The sequence below is a fragment of the Sarcophilus harrisii genome, chromosome 1, assembly GCF_902635505.1.
Source record: "Sarcophilus harrisii chromosome 1, mSarHar1.11, whole genome shotgun sequence".
Classification (NCBI taxonomy): domain Eukaryota; kingdom Metazoa; phylum Chordata; class Mammalia; order Dasyuromorphia; family Dasyuridae; genus Sarcophilus; species Sarcophilus harrisii.
In genome coordinates this window covers 3,765,244-3,780,623 of record NC_045426.1, presented here as the reverse complement: position 1 = coordinate 3,780,623, position 15,380 = coordinate 3,765,244, and the positions used below count along the sequence as shown (strand labels likewise).

The window sequence follows — 15,380 nt, the reverse complement described above, 5'->3', positions numbered from 1 at the left end:
TGGGCAGCTTTTCAGTTTCCAAGTCCCTGGAGATGCGACTCAGTTTTGGGCCCCTCACGGCCTGTTCCCCAGATGTTTTCTCATGACTCACTCAATGAGCCGACACTGCCCGGGCACGGCCAGGCCCCTGACGCCAAGGCTGACGAGAGGCTTCCTTCTGGACTGCCACCCTTCACGCCCCAGGGGCTGGTGGCCATTCATCCCTTGACATTTTGGAGGTCACACCTCCTCTGCTCACATAGCCAGACAATCCTACTGCCCCCTGCCCCTTTTCAGTGCAAGAGGAAGGCCCTGGGCCTTGGGAAACCTGGGCCCCTGATTCAGGGCTGCCCCCTGGCCCTTTTCAGTGTGAAAGGAAGGCCCTGGGCCTTGGGAGGCCAGTCACTGCCTCCCTAGAGCTCGGCTCTCTGCTCCACAAGGTGTCAGAGGGGGAGCTTCCAGAGGATCCTGCTCTTCTCGACGCATTCCCGATGCTTGCCCAGAGTAGATACTTTAAAATGCCATTTCCACCCTCCGATGCCTCCTCTGGGAGAGGCGGGCCCGTGGGCAGTGCCAAAGGGACCCTGCCAGAGGCCTTTGTCCCCACCTGCTGCAGGGATGAGCTGGACACGGGAAACTGAGGGAGAGCCTGCAATCCTGAGGGCTGGGCACAGCTCCCTGGGCAGGCCGGACTTTACCTGGGACTTAAGGAAGCCCAGGAGATGGCGGCAGGGAGAGCGGTCTAGGCCTGGGGAAGGGCCCAGAGCAGATCTGGAGGGGCTTGTTCATGGGACAGCCGAGAGGCGGGTGACATCGGACTGGAGAAGACAGTGGGAGGTGGGGAGGCAGGTGTAAGAAGACCGGGAAGGGAGGAGGGGGCTCTGAATGTCAGCCGGGGCACTCTGAATCTACTCCCAAAGGCCATAGGCAGCCCTTGGGGTCTGTTGAGTGACTTGGTCAGATCTGTGTTTCAGCAAAGAATGAGTGAGAAAGCCAATGTGGCTCCTGGGGGGGCAGCCTGGGGGACGGGGGGAGGGGGGAGAACCTCTGCAGAAACAGGGAGACAAAGTTCTCTTCTGCCCCTGGACTGGATGTGCGGCTGCAGGGGGCAAGAGACGGGGGTTCCACAGAGAGAGGGGCAGGAATCAGCATCGAGAAGCAACTAAATCCAGGGCAGCTGATGGGATGGGCGACAGCAGGGGAAAAGGGGGCCCAGGACAGAACCCTGAGGGACCCCCACGGGGGACGGCATGGCCTGGAGGAGGATCTGGCCAAGGAGACGGAGAAGCAGCGGTTGGGACGAGGAGGAGAGCCAGGAGGGTCCGGAGGGCATGAGTGGCGGCTTCAGGGGCCACAGAGCTGGAGGATGGGGAGCAGGAAAAGGCCCCGGGCTGTGGCCACTAAGAGCTCCCTGGGGTCGGGAGCCAGACTGTGAGGGGTGAAAAGGAGATTCAAAAAAGGGTCCGTGCAGGCCCCACGGCAGCCCCCACTGGCCTCACCGCAGCCTCCACCACAGGGCAGAAGAGACAGCACCGTCAGTGGGGTGGAAGGAGCACGAGTCGGGCCGTCTGCAGGCCAGGGAAGGGCGGTGGCGCCGGACTGAGTGAGGTTACAGCCGGGTTAGGCTGGGGATGGGAAGGCCAGGGAAGGGCAGGGGCCGCCGCTGGCCACCGGGCGGGTGCTGAACTTCTTACCGCTCTCTGCCCTTTGCTGATTGGGGAAGGACCCTGGGCCGGGGGCAGCCCCAAGTACCTTCCCTTTTCTCTCTGCCTTCATTAGAGACCCTCAGATGGGACTTGCTTGGGTGGGACTCCTGAGGGTTTGGGGAGGGCCCCGAGGACCCCAAACGTCTCCACCATCAGAACCCCCTCTTCAGGGTACAGCACAGCCTTTTGTTAAAGGCCGGGAGGGCGGGGAGGCAGGGAGGTCCTGCATTCAGAACCCCGGGGGTCTCTGGGCCCTGGGGAGGGGAACATAGGGGAGGTGCGCTTCCACAAGGCGGGAGAAGGGTAAGGGTCCAAGATCCGGGGGCCCACCCTGGGTAAGAGGGAGCTTGAGGGGTGGGCTCCCTGCCTGCCCCCCAGGTGGTCTGAGGCCATACCCGGTGCTCAGGCAGCGGGCCGGGGCGGGGGGGAGGGGAAGAGGTCTGCCAGAGTCCAAGGTCAGCTCCTGTCTAGCACATACAAGTCCTGGGATGACCCCATTTCCCAAGAACCCCAAGCCTGGTGCAGGGAGGGCTCTCTGAACCCTGCTCCCTTGTTTACTCCTCCCAGTGCCAGGAGTCGAGGAGCTGCGAGCGGCTGGTTAGGGAGGGCTTGATTTATGGCGGCCCAGGAGCTTTAAGGCCGGCAGGCAGAAGCCGAGCTCCCACCTCCACAAGCTCAGGCCAAGGGCGGGCAGACGGCCGAGCTGTCAGAGGCTCCCGGGGCCCAGCCTGCCTGCCCGGAGCCCCACCAACCTCACTGACCCCTAAGGGCAGAGAATCCCCAGGGAGCCCTGAAGGAGAGGCTCCCGGCCGTCAGAGCCCCGGACAAGGCTCTGACGTGGAGAGCCTGGGCCCGAGGTCAGGAAGGCCCAGGGACCCCACATGCCTCGGTTTCCTCACCCGCAAAATGAACCGTGGCCAACCACATCAGCAAGAAAGCCCCAGACGGGCTCACTCGGAATCGGACATGACTGAAACGTCGGAACCACCACGGCCTGTGGCCAACCGAAGGTTCTGCTTAACCTGGTTCACACTAGGACAGAGAAGGGCCTGGCAGAAAGCCCCTGCGCTTTTGGAGAGGCCACCCCGGTCCCCTCCTCACCCCCCCCCCCCCCCCATCATCCCTCTCTCATTCCAACCGGGTGCTTCTCTCCCCCTGGCCCGGTGCTCCTCTCCCCCCGACCCAGTGCTCCTCTCCCCCGACCCGGTGCTCCTCTCCCCCTGACCCCGTGCTCCTCTCCCTCCAACCCGGTGCTCCTCTGTCCGGGCAGGGGGCTTCCTTCCTCCTGGGCAGGTTTCTTCTTCCCACTCCCACCCGTCCCATGGGGAGGCTCCCTCCACTGGCCCTCTTCTGGTCCCAGAGGGGCTCCTGCTTCCCCCACCCCCAAGGGTCCCAGCTCAGGAGCCCCATCCTCTCTTTCACTCCCTCTCCACTGTTTCTTTGCCTCAATGGGGACCACCTTTCCGGGCCCAGGGAGGCCTCCCTTATCCCCCCTCAATAGCCCAACTGCTAAAAAAGCTGCCAAAGAAGCCTCTGGGGGTCAGAGGCCGAGCAACCGACACCGGGGAATTTGCGAGGGGCAAGTCCTGCTCCCAGCCCCCAGTCAGCCCTGATGGCCCCCAAAGGGCGGGGCCCGGCGTGACCGCGTGGCCATCTGGAAAGCCCTTTGGAACCCTGCCCCCGCGGCCGCTCCATTGTGCGGCCCCTGACTCAGCAGCAGCTCCGAGAGTAGAAATCCCCGAAGGGGTCAAAAAAAGGGGACGGTCCCCCACCGGCGGGGGCTGGGAAACAGCTGGAAAGCAACAGGGCCCCCGCAGCACCCCCACCAGGACCCCACTCCCCCGCAGCACCCCCACCAGGACCCCACTCCCCTCAGCACCCCCACCAGGCCCCCCACTCCCCCGCAGCACCCCTGCCAGGATGCCCCACTCTACTGCAGCCCCCCACCAAGGCCCCACCCAGCCTGGGCTTCCAGACTGCTACTGGTCAGCACAGCCCCTAACCCCGGGTCGGTGCCCTGAGAAAAGGCCCAGTTATAAGCGGCCCAGCCAGCCTAGAGTGGGGAAAACCTATCTTTGAGCTCAAATCTGGCCTCAGACATTTACAGTGTGTGACCCTGGGCAAGTCCATTCCCTCTGCGTGCCTCAGTTTCCTCATCTGTAAAATGAGAAGGCAATGGCCAATGGATCCAGTGTCTCTGCCAAGAAAGCCCGCGTGGACTAAAGTGAGCTCCGTCACTGCTCCAGTCTGGGTCCGGGCTGTGGGGTATGGGGACCCAGCCGGGCACCTCGGGTTCACCGCTGCACAGACAGCCGGGACCCCGGCCGAGCACGCTGGGAGCCCCTCGGCCCCTGCCTCTTCCACAGGCTGGCTCAGGCCCGGAGCGGAGGCAGGCAGGTGACCGCGGGCAGGGCCGGCGGACATGCCCAGGGGGGGCAAAGGGAGGGCGGGGGAGGGCCGGGGCTGGGAATTTCCCTGGGGGGAATTCGGGCAGGCCCCCTGGGCCCAGGCCTTTCCCCTTTGCGGCCAGGGCCCTTCCCCCCCTCGGCTCAGCTGGCCGGGGAGGGTGCCGGGTCCCCGGACCCGAGGGATGGGCCAGGTGGGTTCCCCCCAGGACCAGCCCCGGGGCAAAGGGGGAGGAGGAATTGGGGTCCTGGCACGCTGTCTTCCCCATTAGACAGGGTGCCCTTTGAGGACAGAAACTGTCTTGTTTGCTTAGTGCCGGGCCCGGTCTCCTCTGGTCTCTGCCTCCAGGCCGAGGTCTTCTCTAGCTGCTCCCCAGAGGTGGCAGGCTGCCATCACCAACCCAGCACCAGTGTAAGGCCAGGAGGGATAGGAGGAGGGATGGGAGGAGGGATGGGAGGAGGGATAGGAAGAGGGAGCATTCCCGGCCTGCTCTGGGTGTGGCCCTGAAGGGGCCCCCCCACCTGCCCTTCATCCTGGGGCTGCCCCATGTCACTGGCCCCAGTCCACTGAGGCTTTGGAACCCCCTGTCTAACTCAGAAGGGCTGGGGGAATGTGGGGAAGGGGGCTTCTGGACCGGGAGAGAAGCAAGCAGTGGAGGGGGCAGCAGACTGGAGCCTTCAAGCAAACTCCAGAGCAGGGCCAGCTCCCAGGAGAAAGGGGACCCGGTCAGGAGCCCCCTTCTCTTCCCCAAAGCTCCAACTGAAAGCAGTCGCCACCGGCACCGGAGGCCACGTCGCTCCCCGCTGCCATCATCAGTGCGCCACATGCTCACGTAGGGCTGGGAAGCCGAGAGCCGTGGGCTCCCCTGACCTGTGAGACGGACAATGGGCTGCCGAGAGGGAAACTGAGTCTCAGGGCAGGAGGCGCTTGTCTGAGCTAACAGAGCAGAGTTTGGGACCCACGGCTTCCCTTCCGCAAAGGGAAGCTCTTTTTTTTTTTTTATTATAGCTTTTTATTTACAAGTCTATGCTTGGGTAATTTTATAGCATTGACAATTGCCAACCTTTTGTTCCAATTTCCCCCCTCCTTCCCCCCACCCCCTCCCCCAGATGGCAGGTTGACCAATACATGTTAAATATGTTAAAGTATAAATTGAATACCAAATAAGTATCCATGACCACACCGTTAAAAGGGAAGCTCTTAAGGGCAGGGGAGTCTTCAGTTTTGCCCAGCATGTACACAGGAGACATTTAATAAATGTGGGTCAGACTGGGCTGGAGTCCAGGCCTGGGAGTCCTCCCACAAAGGAGCTTCCCCCCTCCTTTCCCCTCCCCCTCCCTGCTCCCTCCATTCTTCCTTCCACATCACTGGGACCATCTGAACCTCAGCCCCGCTTTGGAGCCTCTCCCGAAGGGAAGCAGCTCTGGAGCCACCGTCAGGAGGATCTGTGTTCCTGGCTTGGGCAACAGAAGCCTTGAGTCAGCAGGACCCTGGGCGGGGGGGGGGGGGGGGGGGGGGGGGGGGGGGGGGGGGGGGGGGGGGGGGGGGGGGGGGGGGGGGGGGGGGCCCCAAGAGCCTCAGACATTTGCTGAGTACTGATCATTCGCCCAAGGCTAGAAAGGCTCCAAGGTCAAGTCCTGCCCACCTGTGTCCCAGGCAGCGCTTGAGCCTGCTGGCCCCAGCTCCAAAGCTGCCCATCAAGTCACACTGCCGGCTGTCCGGACAATAAAGTGCTTTTGTGTCAAGCTCCCATTTCACAGATGAGGCTACTGAGGGTCAGAAGGGGGACAACTCAGAAGTTCCGGCTTCGGGCCCAGGCTGCTTCCGGCTGCTGGGCCGGGCCGAGGGTGGTTCTGGAACCCCAGCCGGAGCCAGCCCTTCATATCCATCTGTTTCGGCCCAGAGGGTCGGCAAGGGTCCGGCCCGGGGCCCTCCCAGCTCAGATCCTCCCTTTGGAGAGATTCCCTTCCCCCTGGGGGAGCTCAGCGGCCCCAGTCATACAGAGGAGCCACCTGGGAAACTCCAGCACTAGAATATCCAATCCCAATTAAAGAGAAGTGCTCAGTTTTTCCTTTAACTTGAGAACTCTGGATCGGGTTTTTCTCAGCCTGAGAACGAAGGGAATCAGAAAGGGAAGGGATGGCGCCTCCCTTGCTTTGGATCATGGGGAAGGGCCCTCCAAGTACTCTCAAACTCGGTAACCTGGGCCTAAACCCCATTTGCCCACTCCAGTTACAACTTTGCCCCCGAGCAGTACAGAACCCATTCGGTAGCCAGCCTGTTCTAGAGCCTCAAACGCTCCCGGGGCCGGGCCTCTCGCCTGGACTTTGAAGCGGATCAGGACTTAAGGCGCATTTGCCGTTTGTGGGCCGAGTGTTGGGGGTGCAGGACAGAGCAGTATGACCGTGGGCCGGGGGAGCCTCAGCCAGCCCTGCACCTGCTTCCATCTCACGGCCCCGGGACGCAAGGAGCCAGCCCCGCTCTCCCCATTTGGGATCCAAATTGTCCCGTGAAAGGAAACCAGGTTCTCTTGGGTAATTCTCCTTCCTCGAGGTTAATCACATCTCCTTCCAACAAATCTAGGTGGAACATTGGAGAAGGGATTCCCCCTCTGGTTTCAGGTACAGAGCAGAGGGGACTGCAGGCAGGAGCTCCCCCCTTCTACCCTCCCGTCCACCCTCCATCCATCCTTCCTTCCCTCCTTCTCTCCCCCCTTCCTCCTCTTCTCAGCTTCTAACACCCCCTGGGGCCGGGGCTAGAACCGGTGCCTCCTTCCCCAGCCTGGAACATCCACACTGGAGTCACGGCCCAGCCCGACCTCCAGAACAGAAAGAACTAGAACTGCCTTTCAGGTTCCCCAGCCAAAGGAAAGCGGCCACAGAGCCGGAAGGTAATGACACCGACGAGTAGCCGGGCAGTGGGCGCGACATTCAAATCCTGCTCAGAGGCTTGGCTAGCTCGGGCCGCTGGGCAAGTGGCTTTGGCCACCTGCTCCCCATTACCCAGGAGGAGTTCCTCCAGGACAGGACTTGCTCTCCCATGGGGCTAGTGTTTGGCCACCCCTCCATGGTTTAAATGCCCCCCCCCACGGGCACCCAACACTGAGAGACCAAGGAGGGCTTTAAGAGCAGCCCCCCCGGGGGGGGGGGGAGTCTGCAGGCTTTCCTAGTCTGGGTCTGACCTGCACAGGGGAGGGGGCTCAGCCAGCCCGGGGAAACAGGAGCAGGTGCCCCCTGCCCACCCTCCTGGACAAGGCACAGGCAGCACGCTGGGCGGCTCATTCTCCCTCCCTCGGTTTGGGGCTGGGGCCTCGGGCCAAGGGGTCTGGGCCTCCCGGGCCGGACCCAAACCCGCGAGCAGCCAGGCCTGCCCGTCTGGCCGTGGGCACACGTGGAGCCTCCCTCCGCCACTGGCTGCCTTCTTGTGGGCGGTGGGAAACCAATTTTAGGTTAAATGAGAGCGAATGAGTCACTCTCCCCAGATCTGTCAGAAGCCGAGAGTGGGAAGGGACCTCAGCTGCCTCCAGTCCAAAACCAGCCCCGGCGTCACGTCTCATCAGGTGGGCATCCGACCCCTGCTTGGGGAGAGCGCCTGCCGCGGCCCCCTGGGGCAGGTCGCTCCACCCCAGTGCGGCATCAGGGCGATGACGGGGGCCTCCCCACCGGCCTTCCCCACCCCGCCCCGGGCTACAGGTTCAGCTCCCCTGCCCCAGGCCCCAGGTTCTGCTCCCCCGCCGGCTCCAGGTTTTGCCGGCTCTGGCCCCAAGAGCACAAGGCTGTTCAGTCTCCCCAGGGGGTCCTTCACACACTTAAAGGTGGCGCTCGTTCCCACCCATGCCAGCCCCAGCCTTCTCCAGGGGGTACCTCCCTGTGGTTCCTCCAACACATTTGGACCCACGTGGGCATCTGCCCAGCCCGTGACTCACAATCAGACAGGAGAAAAATAAAGCCGAGGAAGAAGCGTGGAGCGCCCTCCCTGGCACTCGGGGTCCCCACGGGGGCAGGCCGTCTCCCTGCCCCTCCCGGGCACTCAGGTCACCCTGCTCTTGAGCTTGAGCTCTGACTCTGAGACTCCCGGGCCCTGTCTGGGTGGGGATGGGGGGCGCTGCCCGAGGGGCCAGGGGTGGGAGAGGAAGATTCCCTGCAGAGCCCATTCTCTCTCCCGCTCCCCTCAAGATGGCGGCCGCTCCCGGAGCTCCCGGCCTCCCCCGCTCGCCTGGGTCCCCGGTCTCACCTGTTCTCCAGCAGGGTCATACACACCACTTCTCGCACTCCGGGGTTGTTGGCTTTTTCAATGGAGCAACCCTGCAAGTTCCAGGTGGCCAGCCTCAGCACGGGCCAGCCGTCCCGGGTCCCGGCAAAAACCTCAATGGGGGGCCGGGTGGAGAGGAGCTGCGTGGGCCCCCCCGGGGGGAAGTCCAGGTCCTCGCTCTGGAGGCTCAGGGAGGTGGGGCTCGGGTGGGGCCTGGCGGTGAAATTCAAGCCCCCGTTGGTGTGCGTGGAGGGCGGCCGGGACCTCTCGGCGAACACCTGGGGCCGGAGCTTGTCCAGGAAGCCCGAGTTGATGCCGTCCAGCCTGATGAGGTCCTCGACGCTCTTGAAGGGCCCGTGCTCCTGGCGGTAGTTCACGATGCCCAGGGCCACCTTCTCCGAGACCCCTCGCAGGCTCATGAGCTGGGCCGGAGTGGCCGTGTTGAGGTTCACCTTGGCGGTGGGGGGCGCCGTGGCCAAGTGGAACTGCTGGGGCTCCGAGTAGGGGTCCCTCCGCAGGGAGCTGGGCGAATGCTGGGCCGAGCTGCCCTTGCTGCTCACGCAGATCTCAAACTTGACCTGCTCCAGCTTGGTGGCCCCCACCCCGCTCACCAGCGCCAGGTCCTCCACCTTCTTGAAGCCGCCGATGTACTCCCGGTACTCCACGATGCTGTGGGCCACGGGCCGCGTGACCCCGGGCAGCGTCATCAGCTCCTCCTCGGTGGCCGTGTTGATGTTGAGCCGCTCCTGGTTCACCAGGATGTTGCTGAAGTTGCAGGCGGCGCTGAACTTGCGGCTGTGGGACAGGTCCGAGGGGTCCCTGGGGATGGAGCGGTGGCAGCCCAGGTTGCCTCCCATGGCGGGCGCGGACAGAGGCCGGCCGTCGGCCGAGGAGGGGCCCTTCCGGTTGGTGGGGAGGCCTTAGAAGGCCGGCCCCAGGGAGGGCAGAGGGAAAGGCCGAGGCAGGAGAGCCGGCTGGAGAAGCCTAAGGCCGGGCAGAGCTGAGAGCGTGTCCTGGAGGAAGGAGCAGGTGCCCATCATCCAGCCGTGGGCCGCAAGGAGAGGCTTCGGCCCGGCTGCCTGAAAGTCAATAAACAAGCCCTTATTAGGAGCCTGGCAGGGGCTGCCGATCCATCACACCCAAGCCCTCCAGCCCAGGGCCAGAAACCGGAGCTGGGCCCGTGGCCACGTGGTGGCAGGCTGAGGGGGGCCTCTCTCCGGGGGTCCAGCAGGGCAGGGACAGAGGGGTTAGTTCCAGGCGGGGTGCCCCCAAGACCCCATCAGCAGTCCGGCGAGGCCTGGGAAGGCGGGGCCGGGGCACCCCACACACACTCACTGAGGCACGGGGCACCGGCGCGAGGCCAGGAAGTCAGCAGTCTAAAGGGGCCACAGGGGGCGGCGGACCCACCCTGGCCCACGGACACACACACAGGGGGAAGCACTCCCACACACTCAGCCAGGCCGCCTGCACACGGGCAGCACATGCAGACACACGCAAAGCACACACAAACGCACGCAGACGCCACCGAGCTCACACAACCACCCATAAACGCTCGGGACGGACTCACAAACACACAGGACTCTAGGGAGCCGGACTTACACGCCCACAGGACCCGGACTCACAAACGCACAAGAGCCGGACTCACAAACACACGGGACCCGGACTCACAAACACACGGGACCCGGACTCACAAACGCACAGGAGCCGGACTCCCGGCAGGGGCCGGACCACCCCCAGCAACACCCGGACCCACTGGCCTCCACTTAAGGACCAGAAGGCTCCCAAACACAGCACTCCCCCCGGACACGGGTCCCCCCACCCCGGACAATTCCCCCACTCCAGGCCTCCCGCCCTTTTTCCCCCCCCCCCTCCCCGCCTCCCTCAGTGGCGGGTCGGGCTTCCCCCCTCCCCTGCGCCGGCGGACTCCCCGGAACCCCCGCCCCACCCTCCCCGGGACACCCCACCGCTCAGGCCGCCACCCCGCGCCGGCTGGACCGCCACCTCCCCGGGCCCCGGTGCCCGTCCCGCGCCCCCCCTGGCAGCAAAGTCCGGCGGCCCGGCTCCCGCCTCCCCCTCCCTCCGGCTCTCCCTCCTCTCCTCCTCCCCTGGCTCTCCCTCCTCCCCGATCTTCCCCTCCTCTCTCCTCCCCTTCTCTTCCTCCTCCTCCTCCTCCCTTGGGGCCGGGTCCCCGAGCCCCACAGGGCGTCCGGCGGGGCCCTGCCAGCCTTGCTCCCGCCTGCGTCCGCCCGGCCCAGTCCGGCCCCGTGGGCCCCCCCCGGCCCGCCCCGGCCCCAGCCCCGCCCCCGGGTGACCGGGCCCGGAGGGGGGTCCGTCACTCACAGCCACGGTCACGTCCTGAGCTGGCAGCTCGCGCCCGACCGCCCACGCCTGACCGAGGGACCCCCGGGACGGAGCAGGAAAGGCGCGGGGGCTGCCCAGGTCCCCTCCCCCTCCTGCATCTCCCAGTTCTGGGCTCCGGGGCTGGACTAGGGGCGGGCGGCGAGGAGGCCCGGGGCCGGGCATAGAACACACCTCGGACCCATTCACAGTAACCACTCCTCCTGTGTATTTAAACCCCTCGCTCTGACCTTCCCCCGCCCTCCCCACATGGCCCCCAGACGAGCCTTTCCAACTCAATGGGACTGGTAGAGACCCTGAACTGGGAGGGGTCTTCCTGCTGCCCCTCCTCTCCCTCTCCCCATTCTTTCTCCCTTCTCTCCCCTCTCTTCCTTCCCCCCTTCTCCCTCCCTCTCCCCTCTTCTCCCCTCCTCCTTCCTCTGCTGTCCTTATCTCTCTCCTTCATCCTTCTCCCCACTTTCCCCTCTTCCTTCTCACTCTTCCCCCTGCTTTTCTTTTCCTCCTCCTCCTCCTTCCTCCCTCTCCCCCTTTTCTTTTCTCTCCCTCCTCCTTTCCTCTCCCCATCTCCTGTCCTCCTTCTTCCCCTTCGCTCTCTTCTCCCCCTTTTTTCTCCCCCTCTTCCCCCCTCCTTCACCTCTTTTCCCCCTCCTCCCCATTCTTGTTTTTCCTCCTCCTCCTTCCCTCTCTTTTAACCTCCTCTCCCTATCGCCCTTCCCCCTCGTTCCCCGCCTTTCCCCTCCCCCTTTTCCCCCTGCCTCAGAGGCTTTCCAAGTCTGAACCCTTATTTTACAGAGGAGAAAACAAAGGCAGAAAACCCACTGACTCAGTCACCACGAGAGCAGGGGCCATTGGGAGCCAGAGAGGAAGCTAAAGGCCTGAAACTTGCTCTTCCTTCTTGAGTTCTCCCTTCGGGCCTGGACGCGGCAGCTACTGGCCTGGTCATCTCCCGTGGCCAGGCCTTTGTCCTGGCTGGACCCTGGCCTGGAAGGTTCCGCTTCTGTTTCCTGTGCTTTCTCAAAGGTCGCTTGCCCTCAGGCCCAGAAGTTACTTTGTATCTAATCTTTATGACTCAACAACCTGAGAGCAGATAAGGGCCTTGAAGGCAGGACCCAGCCAAACTCGTCCTTGGACTGGACGTTCCAACTCTGTTTGTTGACTGAAGGGAGGCCGCCTTCAAGAGGAGACTTGGGGAGAGCCACCATCTTAGGAGGCCGCCTGGGGGAGGGGCCGAGGAAGAGCCGCAGGCTCCAGAGGGGAGGTGTCTAGGGGGCTCCCAAAGGGGCCAAGACCCCTGCTCACTTGCCTCTGAATCATAGAGCCCCCGCATCTCCCCCTTCCCCACAAGGGCAGCCTGGGAGTCTAGGGAACGTCCTGATGGTCCCTCTCCTTGTGGAGGGGGGCACAGAGATCCAAGCCCGCCCCGAGTTGCTCCCACACTTCAGAGGGACTGCCCGGAGCTGTCAGTCCGGGCCTTTTAGGATCCCGGCTGAGGCTAGGGAGTCTTTCCGTAGTGTCTGGAGCCTCGAAGGCGCTTAACAAACGTTTGCTGACTGAGTCAGACATATGCCATTGGGCATCTCCCCTCTGGTAACATGTAAACAAGAACATCCACCATAATTACCGTTTGTCCATAGGAAGGGCTTTGCATATGTTCCTTTATCTGAACCTTACCGAAAGCCTGTTAGGAAGGTGCGATCCCGGTTTACAAATGAGGAAACTGAGGACGAGAAAGATTAAGCGATTAGTTCAGGGTCACATCCAGCCAATTAATGTCTGAGGTAGGGTTTGAATTCAGGTCTCCATATTCCCAAGTACAGCGCTTTCCACCGCGCCACCTAGCGGCCAAAAGCATATAAGCAAGGGCTTCCCTTCCCCGCCCCCAAGAACTTTGTCCCCCTGCATTACTTTTTTCCCAAAGCCCCCTTCCCCTCCCCCAACCCACCCAAGGGAGAAGGCGGACAGAACCCTCGTCCGAACGCTGCACAGTTAAGCAAGACCCAGAGAAAAGGTTGATTTCCCTCCTCCTGACCCGGTCCTGACCCCGCCCCCAGCCTCGGGAGTCGGGCCTTTCAAAGCTGTTGCAACATTGTTGTTACAATGTGACAAGTCCCTGGTTCTGCGGCCGCTTCCCTCTGCATCGGTTCAGGGGGGCCCTTCTCGGCACTTCGGAAACGTCTCGTTTGTCCCTATTCCATCCCACGGCATCCGGAGACCCCGCCCTTCGGCCGACTCCCCTCAACTTCTTGCTGTGGAGAAAGCTCCGGAGTCTTTCTGTGCAGATGAGGCGCGATCTTTGGCGTCTCTGGAATACGGAGTCGGAGCCCGGCTGCCATTTGGGGCGCCCCTGCACCCCGCTTTCCAAGCAGCCGGGCCTGTCCCCACCCAACAGCATCACCTCCACGCGGGACTCCGGGGAGGACGGCCGAACCCGGGGCGCGGAGGCTACTGGGCCTCCTGACCCCAAAATGGGCTGGAGAAGGAAGGCCCTGGGGCAGCTGGGCTCCACGGGCACCCCCAGCCCGGGCCAGGATGGCCATCGGCACGGACTCAAACAGGATGGTCTCGGTTCTGCGCTTTCCACCTTTAGTGCTATTTGCTACAGTTATAATTATTGTCTCTAGTCAGTGCTTTGGGGAGTATAAAGTGGCCCGGTTACCGTCTAAAAAGGCAGAGAGTGGGACATGGGGACGGTACACAGAGTAAAAATAATGAAAATCAGTGTGTCAGGGTGGAGCACAAGCCAGAATCAAGATCTCAGGTCGCAAGCGGGCAGCTTTCTAAGCCAAGGCCCCGAGGAGCTGGGAGCCAGCCACAAAGCAGGTAGCATTGCTTTGCAGAAGAAAAGTCCTGCCCTGCAATCAGTAGCAGTGGGAAGGCTGCCCTTTTCCCCAATTCCCTGGGTTGTTCTTTTGGAAAACATGTACATCACCTGACCACAGTTCTGATCCGCTCTCTGGGTCTTCAGAGATCTCCAAGCAGCGTCTACAGGCAGCTATCTCCCTCCGATTGCCTTGTAATCATTTCTCTGGGCAACAGCCTCCTAACTGGCCTCCTTGCCTCCAGTGGCCACCTTCTCCAATCTAGTCTCTGCTCAGCTGCCAAAGTGATTTTTCTATCGAGTAGCTTGGACCCTTGGCTCCCTAGTTTGACATTTAAAGCCAACTCCAGCCCGGCCCCACCTGCCTTGCTGTTCCTCACAAGCAGCACTCCATCTCCTCTCTCCATGCCTTTGCACGGGCCATCCCTCACTTCTAGAATGCCGGCCATCTTCACTTCTACCTTGGAGTTCTGTTTCCTTCAAAATGGAGCTAAGATGGAGCCACCAAAGACCCCAGACTCTTCCCTTGGGCTCGGTAGTCCCTGTGGGTGCTTGAGACAGAAAAGTAAATATGGCTCAGGTGGCGCTACCTCGGGCAGCCTTCCCAATATCCCGGCCTCGGAGAGTCAGCGCCTGCCCACCTGGCTCAGGCCTCCTTTTGGAGCTGGTCTGTAAGACTGCAGTCTGGAGGGCAGGAGCGAGACCTCCCTCGAGTCCAGAGCATCCTATCCTTCACTTAGTGTGGCAGCGCAGCTGAGGTGTGCCAGGCACTCCGGAAAAACCTCCCCTGCCCCAAGGGGAAGCTGCCAAAGCAGACTTGTGTTGGGAAGCAGAGGGGGGCCCAGACAGGCCTAAGAGGGGAGGATGGCCGTGGGGAAGGATGGGGCTGTTCCAGAGGTGCTTGTCATCTCTGCAGGGCAGAGGATGCAGATGGGCCCTTGGGCAAGGGCTTCAGAAGATGGCCAAAGGGTCATATGGTCACAGTGCCATCAGTGCCACTGAGGTCACTGACCTCTGACTGCAAATCCAAGTGCCAACAGGGGAAAGGAGGGACTGAGGCTGGGAGGAATGGAGGGCGGGGCAGGAGACAGCTCCCTGCCCTCCCGTACATCTGGACCTCTTCCTCTCCTCTAGCCACTCAAGGTCAGCCGGGCCACTGACATTGACCCTGACCTAGAAGTTCAGGCAGCTTCCAAATTCTAGATGTGGATCCAAAAGGGCCAGATGGCTACGCGGGCTGAAACTCTGAAAACAGGAGCTCTTCAGCCCAAGCCCCTGCCTTGCCTGGAGCACACTTGGGCACCAAGTGGGGGATCGGTTGTTGGTTCTTGCCTTGTGCTCTGGAAGAGCACCAAAATGACATCACTATGGTAGAGTCAAATTACAGGGAGTCCAGCTGTGGCTGATCAGACCACTAGAGCTCAGAAGGTTCTGCGGCTGCCCAGGCACAAATAGTCCCTATGAACATTGAAGTCCCTATTGGGACTGCTTTGCTCTTAGAGCACAGCGCCTTCTCTGATGAAGGCCTGCCATGCTGGGCGGTCCCACGCCAGTGTCTCACAATCATCTCTAAAGTTCTTAGGAGAGAGACCTTGAAAGGGTCCTTAGATCATTTTTTTCTGACCATCTTGTGAGTGTGTACCCTGCGTGAATTCTCCATAAAATGGTAGTTTGGGCAAGATGATCTGTTGGACATTTAAAAACTGTGGCCAGCAGAGAGTTGCCCTTTCTGCAATGGAGTTTGAATGCTTGGCAGCCAGGTTTGAGAGGGGACCTCAGGGTCCAGTACCTTAACCTGCTGTTAAGACCCTTCCTAAGGTGTTCTTCAGAATCTTCCTAGGACAATTCAGATGAGAGCAATT

The 15,380-nt window shown here is 62.2% G+C and overlaps 1 protein-coding gene across 1 annotated transcript in view; it reads right to left on the bottom strand.

Annotated features, from left to right (window-relative positions):
* EEPD1 (endonuclease/exonuclease/phosphatase family domain containing 1) overlaps window positions 1-10,054 on the bottom strand; it is a 36,937-nt gene extending 26,883 nt beyond the window's left edge. Inside the window, exons 1-2 of the mRNA XM_031951709.1 lie at window positions 10,034-10,054; window positions 8,325-9,421 (exon numbers count right to left, since the gene is read on the bottom strand). Coding sequence (XP_031807569.1) covers window positions 8,325-9,199 — 875 coding nt within the window. The 5' untranslated portion in view covers window positions 9,200-9,421; window positions 10,034-10,054. The remainder of the gene's footprint in view (window positions 1-8,324; window positions 9,422-10,033) is intronic.
* Between the last annotated feature and the right edge of the window lie 5,326 nt (window positions 10,055-15,380).